General features: G+C 33.6%; 1 protein-coding gene across 1 annotated transcript; it reads right to left on the bottom strand.

Moving 5' to 3' along the window:
- Window positions 1-3,391: 3,391 nt before the first annotated feature.
- On the bottom strand, window positions 3,392-5,326 carry LOC126883585 (uncharacterized). The gene has a single exon (XM_050649234.1). It carries the CDS (start codon window positions 5,324-5,326, stop codon window positions 3,392-3,394), a length of 1,935 nt encoding a protein of 644 aa, XP_050505191.1.
- Window positions 5,327-10,189: the final 4,863 nt, after the last annotated feature.

Below are 10,189 nucleotides of genomic sequence, written 5' to 3'. Positions count from 1 at the left end.
ATCATCAATGAACTAAAAGAAGCTAATATAATAGAGTAACTGGGAATGACAATATCATTTCCATTATGAGTGTCGACAAATTCGGTCATCATTCTCGTGGTGGTGGTGGTAGCGCTCAAAAGGTGACGCGAGTTACATTTCCACATACTTCTGACGGAAATATTAATGCCGAAAATGTGAAAATTTGCAATGTCAAGGATCCATCAGAAAATGGTGATGCTGCAACGAAAAAATACGTCGATGCACAAATAAATGAGTTGCGTAACATACAGTCACCATTAATTCAAACACATGGTGAGTTGTTGCAGCAAAAAACTGGGGAGATAGAAGGTTTAGCCATCGGACTAAATGAAGTAAGAGAAGAGCTTCATAAAACTACAGTTCCACTTCTCGAGCAGAAGTTGCAGAAAATAATGAAAAATGATTTGAATACACTAAAAAAGGACACGGAGAATAATGTAAATAAGTTGTTGCAGCAAAAAACTAATGATATAAAGAATTTAACCATGGAACTAAACGAAGTAAGAAAAGAGCTTCATAAAACCACAGTTCCACTTCTCGAGCAAAAGTTGCAAAAAATATTCAAAGATGATTTGAATACACTAAAAAAGGATACGGATAAGAATATAAAATCGGCTGCAGAAACCATTGCACATCATGCGATATACGATATGAAGATGGAAAAGAAGATAAAAGAAATGAACGCGGCATTACAGGATGTAGTAGACAACCTTCATTCGATGAATATAGATACCCGCCTAACAGCAATTGAAAGTCGTTTATAAAAATGTCTAAAGAAAAGGAACAGGTGGTGTATGAGTTGCATAAACCATCACGAAAAAACTATCCTCGTCGACGAACAATAATCAAAGGAATCGATGACTTGTGGCAGATGGATTTGGCTGAAATGCGTCCTTATGCGCACCAAAATAAAAATTACAAACTAATACTAGTTGTAATTGATTGTTTTTCAAAATTTGTTTGGACACGTCCTCTAAAGAACAAAACAGGTGAGGAAATTACTCGCGCATTTTCGGATATTCTCGCCCGTACTCAAAGAGTTCCGAAAAACCTACAATCTGATCAGGGAACCGAATTTTACAACAGAAAATTTCAAAATTTAATGAAAAAACACGAAATTAATCATTACAGCACATACACGGTTAAGAAGGCTGCCATTTGTGAAAGAGTTATTAGAACGTTGAAAGCAAAGTTGTACAAGTATTTTAGTTTACATGGATCATACAAATGGCTAGATGCACTACCTACAGTCACTGAGGAATACAACAATACAAAGCACAGTAAAACAGGATACAAGCCATCTCATGTCAACAAATCCAATGAAAAAGCCATTTTAAACAAAAATTATAGTCATTTAAAGATTGCCGGTCCACGGAGATTTAAAGTTGGCGACATTGTACGTATATCAAAGGCAAAACATTTCTTTGAAAAGGCCTACACGCCCAATTGGACTACAGAATTATTTAGAATTGTACAAGTTAAGATAACGAATCCTATAACGTATTTGCTCGAAGACATGCAAGGTACACCGATTAGCGGCGGGTTTTACGAAGAAGAATTACAGAAAACAAAAAATCCCGACATTTACTTGGTTGAAAAAGTACTTAGACGAAAAGGCAATAAAATGTATGTTAAATGGTTAGGATTGGATAGCAAACACAACAGCTGGATTACTAGTTCAGATGTAGTTTAAGGATCTATATTTCGATACGCCGCGTAGACATACATTTTTTAGAAAATGCTGACAATTACACGCAAAGAGTGGGGGATTGAAAAAGTATAAATTCTCTCAGCAACCATCCGTCACATTCAGTTTGAGTTTCTCCAACCGACTTGTGTATTCAGTTGCAACAGCAGTACTATGACTTCTCAAGATAGCGGATACGAAAGTGAAGAGACAATTATCTACGACGCTGAATTAGATCGAGTACTGGAAAAATATGAAGAAGCTGCCAAAGATGAACCATATTATTTATTGGAAACTACCTATCCAATAGGATGTTTTCACATAAAAATTGGCCTATCTCCAGCTCGACAGTTTTCTCCATCCATTATTCTGTACCAACATGGTAAATTTACAAGAATCAGTTTAAACACATTCGAGTGGACTACCCTAATTGAGATGTTTATACAAATTATGGAAGAATTTTTCATACCACCTTTGCCGACCTATGCCGATGAGTATGATCCAATCGAATTTGAGTGTGGTGATTTCTGCAAACTAAGACAATTGGTAATGGAAAATGTAAAGTTCCTGACTATCGAGAAACACGGAATCGAATATTATTTATGTGAAGATGATGTAAGCCAGATCCTGAGAGCAAACATTGATTTAGTGTCTCAACGAGTGTCGTTATTGGACAATTTACAGTTTTTTTCGTATTATAGAAATGTTGTATACTTTATTCAGCAAAATTGTCATAAGAGTAACAGTTTATATAGTCGACTTCACGCTTTAACTGCGTTTTGTGAAATTTCTCCAGATACTTTGTTAAGTCAAGCTTTGAATGAATATGTATGGTATTATAGCAATAAAGTTGTAAATGATTTGGATAGTTGTGAATAAATAATATTAATAAATATGTTGTCTTTTATTTTTACCTAATATAAATAAAACAAACAAAAATTAAGATTAAACAATTTTATTAATAAAAATTACATTATACAATGGATAATATTTTTTATATACAATTTACAAAAACTTTGCGATAAGTGATCTTTTCTTTTTTTTTTAAGTAACCATATACTGCGCAAAAAGAAGAAAATTATTTATGCATTGAGCATCTACATTGAAAGGACCAAGTTGTATCAAACAAGACGTGATCAAACGAATTTTGACACCAATTATCTGTTAAATCATACAAATATTTTATTTCATATTCATGATATTCATTCCAATTAAGAACCTGTTCATAACCATAACATTTATTTTTTGATTTAAGTACGTTTCGGAAAAGTTTGAAACAGCTAAAACAAAAGTTTAAAGCAATAGCATCTGCTACAAATGCAGAAAAACAAACACAATACATATTAAGTTCTTTCTCTTTATAATAATTTGACTCACAAAGATGATTTCTTTCTGCTTCGTTTTCACGTTTTGTTTGTTCAAAATCTATTTGATCACATATTTGTATTTTATGCAAATAATCAGTTTCATATAATTTTCGAAAGCGATAAATACTATAATTATTACAAATTTCTACAGTAAGGCTCCACGGCAGTGGTGACATCTCAACAAATTCAGTTATGTTCAAGATATTTTCACAAATAGTTTTTATAGATTGTGTGCGTAATGTTGTTACCATCTTTTCTTTTGCTGTATTTCTGCAACAACAACAACAAATAAATGTTTAGTGATGACACTGCCGTTTTATGTATTATAATGCCCCCACGGAAGCGTATTAAATGATTTTGGTATTAAGTACCGCTTGTCGTCATAAGGACTTAGAGCCGTTTTGGATTGTTCGATGCTAAATACTGAATGTTGATATGACCGAATACATCTTTGGCTTGCGTTTTGAATTTTGAATTCTTTAAGACATTTTTCATAGTCTTCGTACGTAATTTTATTTCGAACGACATTATATTTCACTCCTTTTGCCTTTTTGGTTATTCCCAAATTGCTTACGTCGCTTTCAATTCTCTCTTTGTTTAGTTGTTTTCGTTCCAGGCGTTGTCTTTCTTTTTCCCTCTCCACGTCTGTTATTTGCATTTTAAATGTGTACATTTTTGATCTTAGCCCAATAAAATGTGTAATTATTTTCCCATTTGCCTCATCCTTCATTAATCCAGGGATTTTTTTATTTAATCGTTCTATGTCATATGGGTTATTTTCGGCGTAGTCGGAGGTATCGAATTTGCTTGGATATGCTTTTAAAACCTCTCTATATGCATCTGAACATTGCAGTTCATAAATAAAGCTGTCTGTGTCCATGTACAGCAATGAACAGTTTTCTTCTCCCATCGTTGGAAGCATAAAGTTATAATGAAAATCGTACATACATAATTTGGATATATCAAGGATTGCTGCGCCTATATACAGGGGTTTATTAAAGCATACTTCTGATTTTTTCAGTTCGATAGCCACCAAATTCTCATGAAAGATCGTTCGACTATGAAATCGACTACTTGCAATCAAATTTTTAGCTCCGTACCTTCCATGCCATTTTTTACATAATTTTACGATACGATGACGTCTTATGTTCTCCATTGTCTTACCGAACACAGCATTATTCATTAATTTAAAGAGATTTTTTTCGAAGCTACTTGTGGCTGCTGTTCGTAAGTTGGTATTTAACTCAATATATGGTCGCAGCCACGCAGATTGTTTAAATTTCAACACTCTGTGTATCTTTGTTAAAATTAAACCGTTCTCTAATGCCTGTTTAAGATTTCTATAATGAATAATATATTTTGTTTTGTGATATAAGGTTGGTATTAACTTTGGCAATTTTGAACCGGGCGGAATGCGGTGTTCGGCAGCAAATGGAAAATCTTTGTGTTTATCATGCAATTCGCGTGGATACTCCAAGTCAACTTGGAAAAAATAGCCCTCTTTCGCATCATTTGGTATTGACATAATATCAATATGACCTTCGGGAAGATTAGTGGATTTTGATGCAACACCAAATTTGGTACCATCTTCAATCCATTTGAATCCTCCTATTGGTAAAGCCTCACTCATGGCCCAGCCATACAGATTATTCACGTCTAAATACATGATGTATTTAGAGGGTTGTGTGGGGTCATACGTCGACATGTATTTGTTGTTGGCCTCCGAATACCTGTTGCTGCAAACAGATATTCCGCCTCTTATGGCTTTTTCCATGAACAAAATCATATCCACATCTTTTAGCAATTCTAATTTACATTTTGTGTATCTCAGCATACAATCCCACGTGTATCCTGGCATGGTATAATACCAAGCAGGATCTAGTTTATACGTGTCTCGACATTTTTGTCGAAACTGCTCAAACACATCAGCCAGCAGCAGAATATCTGTTTTCAAATACAAATCGCTGTATTCACCCAAATTTTTACAATTAAATTTATTCCAAACATTCTGCGCATGAGCATACTTCTCTTCACTAATATATTCATTATTTAGCTTATTATAAAAATGCCTAATGTTGGGTAAAGAAGTTTCATCTAATTTTTCCACGCTATCGATATAATCGTAACAAAATACTCCTTTACAAGTTAACAAATTGAATGTATCATCATCTAAATTACTAAATTCTCGTTTTAAAATCTTCTTTTCCGATGTGTCTAAAATTGATGCTAATTCGTCGAGTGAAGCTCCCATAAATCTTAGTGAATCAATAAATCGTAATTTAATTTGATGTTCGTCAGAGTGTAATGTAAATGAAATATATTTTTCTTTATTAATTGGAAGTAGACTCAAGTGCCCATGTTTGCATAAATCAATAATCATAAAATGCGAATCGTAACCACTAAAATTGTGAAAAACCACGGGAACAACAAATAATTTTTTAAAGTTCAAATTACATGCTTGGTGTGCAAATCCACGTACCTCTCCGGTAAAATGGTTGTGATCTACTACAATTGTATCTGTAGCCAAAAAGCGTTTCTCACAAATATGACAAACAGTCGCTCCATTTGTATTAGTCTTTTCGGCTATAGGTATAATTGTTTTCAACTTGGAATTTACAAATTTGGAAATTTCAGCCATTTCTTTTGCAAACCACTCCATGCAATTTTCACCTCTATAGCTCTTAAAATAAGATAAACTGTCATCGTAAGCACATTTAAAATAATAACCTGCACTAAAAGGTACATGTTTCTGATATTTTGCTGTTTTACTCAATTTGACATTGGAATCCGTAAAATTATGTAATTGGCATTCAAAATCGGCATAAACTATAAACGGAGTTGTTTGTTTGTACGTAAAATTGCGAAAACCCACATGATCATATTTAGGAACAGTCATTTTGCATTTATTCATATCCGAACACATTTCTTCATGCTCTGCTAGTTTGATTTCACTGCTAAAGTGGTTTAAACAACGATCGCAAATATATTTTTTACTTTTGCTCTTATTCACTTGTGACTGTACTAATTTTCCCAAATCTTTAATCCAACAATAATGAAAACGTATTTCCGTCTGATCGTCATCTTCTGGAGGAGCATCGTAATCATTTAATTTTGGAAAATATTTATCTTGCACAAGAAGCAAATTAACATGCTTTTCCAACTTTGTTGGTGTCAGTCTGGCAGGTACTACTTCGTAAAATTGTTTGTCCTTAACTATATTTAATTCTAATACGAAAACATTGACTGATATGGCGTTTAGTTTTTCGAATTTTGAAATTTGATTTAATGGCATTGGGCTTTCTAATTTGTCCGTTTGAAAAATAGTAGAATAATGTGGATATTTGGATACTCTTTGAGCATCTTTGTTAGCAGGATACAAAGCACTAACTATTGACCAATAAAAGCATGCTTGATCAAAATTACGAACATTGATACAAGCCTTTTTATTACTAATCTCTTTTGGCAAGTCAATGAAGGACGAACCGTTTCCTATGTCCACTCTATTAATATTAACCTCTAATGAAATTACTTTAGACAGCGCGGCTCCTGAATCTTTTTCTGCAAATTCGGACAGCTTTGTATAAATTTTATCTTTAACATTTTCACGAAACCAAAGATGTAAATCGGTCGATGTATCTATAATAGCATTTTTCGTATTAAAATATTTTAAATCTACACTTTCACTATCACTTGATTTTTTAATGAACTCCCCGCAAAATGCAGTATTGACTTTAAGTATTCTATGTGTTTTCAAAATAATTTTAATTTTGTTGCTAAAAACAGTATAAGCATCCTCTAAAAATTGGCCAATGTCCTTATGAGTTAAATTTACTATTACACCGGTTTTAATTCGACTGGCAAAACACGACATAACATTTTCCCATTTAACTCTATTGCGTAATTTTGAACTAAACCCCATCCCAACATGTTTATTATTGAAATTTAAAATAATTTGTCTAAAATGCTTAAAATGACCTATGTTAGTTTGCAATTTTCTAACTGTTCCAATGGGTAGCTTATTGTTTTTAATAACTTTATTGCATCTCCAAATTTGACTATTTACACGTCTTGTCCACACTTTACGGTCCCTATCAGTGAATTTGTCAAACATTATTTTACGAAGCGTTTTAATAATGTGAAGCAAATCATCAGACTGTTTGATCACTTGTTTATGTTGCATGGCTACTCAAACACAAAAGATACAAGAAAGAACAAGATCACTTACCCTTTTTCCTTTATTCTAATAGCTAGTTGTCTATTATCTCAAATTTTGCTGATGGGCGGTGGTATCCGGTATCGATCAGTCCTCGAAATATAATGGAATACTTCTTAGTTGCAAAGTCAGAGATGAATGGAGTATATACGTTTGTGACTCTATTTGGCAGGAACACAACGTTCTCCTCCAGTTCCAGCAAAACTACTTGGCCAAATTTATTTTTCACCAGCTTGGCGTCTATTACTTTTTGTGGCTCGTTTATTGGTAGTTCGTTTAATTTAATTATTGGTTTACGGTCTGCAACCAAAGAAACGGCATTTATTTTTGTTAAATCCATCTAAAACAATAAGAAACAATTGCTAGAAAACGTGCACAAATCTTACTATTTTCCTATAAATAATAGTTTAGAGAAAACAAAATCCACAGAAGTACGTAACAAAAACAGAGACATTAAAAACAAAAAATCGATAATTTACATTAACAAAATAATGTGATCGTGTAAAAATAAGAAATTGTGAATTGTGAAGACCGACAAAAAATTGGGAACACAGAGAAATAGAAAACAGTAATCCACAAATTATTAAAGAAGAGGAGAAGGGAAATTCTTTGCACGTAAGTATTTTAAAAATACATAGATAAAAGAAACACAAGTATATAGAAGGCCGGCAAAAGAAAATTGGGGAGAGAGTAATAGAAATAGTCCACAATTATTAAAGCACAGTAGACGTGAATTTTTTTTGCACGTAATTATTTTAAACATAGATAAAAGAACCACAAGTACATAATACTAACACAAGAACTTATTTAAAAAATATTTAAGACATGAAACACAAGTACACAACAAATACATACAGAAAAAATATTTAATATGAACAACAAAGATAGCTTACCTTGATTCAGTATTTATCACTGCACTGCGAACTAACTAGCGACACGTTCAGAAACTGTGGTTCGGACACAATTGGTGTACTTTATGCCTGTCGGAAACTCAATGAACTGGCTATCCCCCGATTTCTATTTATATAGTAGGTTAATCTGATGACGCATTAAAATTTACATGTATGTACTTGCAGGATTCTTTGAAACGGCATGTGCATATTATTGCTAGAGTTTGCGGTTTTGATTTCCGTTATTAACGCGTCGGGTAGAATGTGCTGTGTCATAATAATGAAATCGTATACTAAAAAATATAATTGATGCTTTTTTTTTTTGCGGTCATTGCCATATTATACATTCTTATTTATTTTGCAATATCAGGTTAAAATGCAATATTAGACATGTGAATATTATTTATATAAGTTGCAGTTTTAATTTCCGTTTTAACGAGTCGTGTAAAATTTGCAAGGTGTTTCTGGCGATGTTGCAAAAAATATAATCGTTGCTTTTTTGCGGTCATTGCCCTACATTCTTACTATTGCAATATCATGTTACAGGTGTAATATGAGATTGGGAATGTGCCTTGCTTCCGCTGACACATTCGTTTTGTGTGACTAATGAAATTCTATTTAATACTTAGTATTAGATGTGAATTTTATGAATAATAAACTCGTATTTAATTTCTTCTTCTTCTTTGTGTCAAGCCATCTGTCAATTCTTCTTCTTTTCGGTGTGTCACTTCTTCTTCTGTTTTCCGGTTTGTCAATTCTTCATTGTGCTGTGCCATTGTTACTTCTTCTTCTTCTTTTCGTTTGTCTTGTTGCTATCAATTCTTCTTCTTTTCGGTTTGTTAATTCTACTTTGGGTCGAGCCATCGTCACTTCTTCTTTTCGTTTGTCACGTCACCTTCTTCTTCTTCTTCTTTTCCGCAGCCGTCAATTCTTCTTCTTTCCGGTTTGTCAAATCTTCTTCATTTTGTTAAGACATTGTCACTTCTTCTTTTAGTTGTCATGTTGCTGTCAATTCTTCTTCTTCTTTTCGTTTGTCATGTCAACTCTTTTTCTTTTCCGCAGCCGTCAATTCTTCTTCTTCTTTCCGGTTTGTCAATTCTTCTTCATTTTGTTAAGCCATTGTCACTTCTTCTGTTAGTTGTCATGTTGCTGTCAATTCTTCTTCTTTTCGTTTGTCATGTCAACTTCTTCTTTTCAGTTTGTCATGTTGCTGTCAATTCTTCCTCTTCTTTTAGTTTGTCATGATGCTGTCAATTCTTCTTCTTATTTATTTCGTTTGTCACGTCATACGTCAAATGTCACGTTCTGTTAGGCACTATACGGAAAAGAAGAAGAATTGACAGTTAATATTGAACGTTGACAGAAGAAGAATTGACAGTTGGCTTCTGTGTCGCCGCCGCTTTCATTTGACACCCCATACGTCAAAATCGGACCAATAGCAACGAAGATATGCTGTAATGCCCTTTTGACACTGCCGCCATCTTTGTTTTTTGTCTCAACTTATTCGTTATCCCCTCCCCGTTCCAACGAGCCCTCTTACGTCACAATCGGACCAATAGAAACGAAGATATGACGTAATGCCCTTTTGGCATATTCTGATGCGCACGCCACATACTGCATTCAACCCCCTTTTTCATCCCCTTTCCAACGATACGTCACACGTCATCCTACGTTAAGCCGTTTGGCATTTACGACCGGGGGTTGCTATTTAAGGGTTGCGATTTAGGGGTTGCGCCAGAAACCGCTTTGCCTATCTACTTTTACATATATTTTTAACTATTTATAAATTATTTTGTTGGATTTCTATAAAAAAAAAGTTGTACTTCTATTTCCACTTTTGCAGATTAATATGGACTTTGGAGTGGCATTTGGAAATGGAAATGGACTTATTGATGGATGGGACAGCAATTTCGAAAGAATTATCTCCTTTCTTTAGTGTGAAAGTCATATCAAGGATAAAACAAATAAATTTTTATTTGAAAAGATTACCTGCCCATGAAGACATTACGGA

Source organism: Diabrotica virgifera, chromosome 4 (genome assembly GCF_917563875.1).
Source record: "Diabrotica virgifera virgifera chromosome 4, PGI_DIABVI_V3a".
Taxonomy (NCBI): domain Eukaryota; kingdom Metazoa; phylum Arthropoda; class Insecta; order Coleoptera; family Chrysomelidae; genus Diabrotica; species Diabrotica virgifera.
The sequence above is the reverse complement of the archived record's forward strand: the minus strand, read 5'-3'. Positions and strand labels throughout refer to the sequence as shown.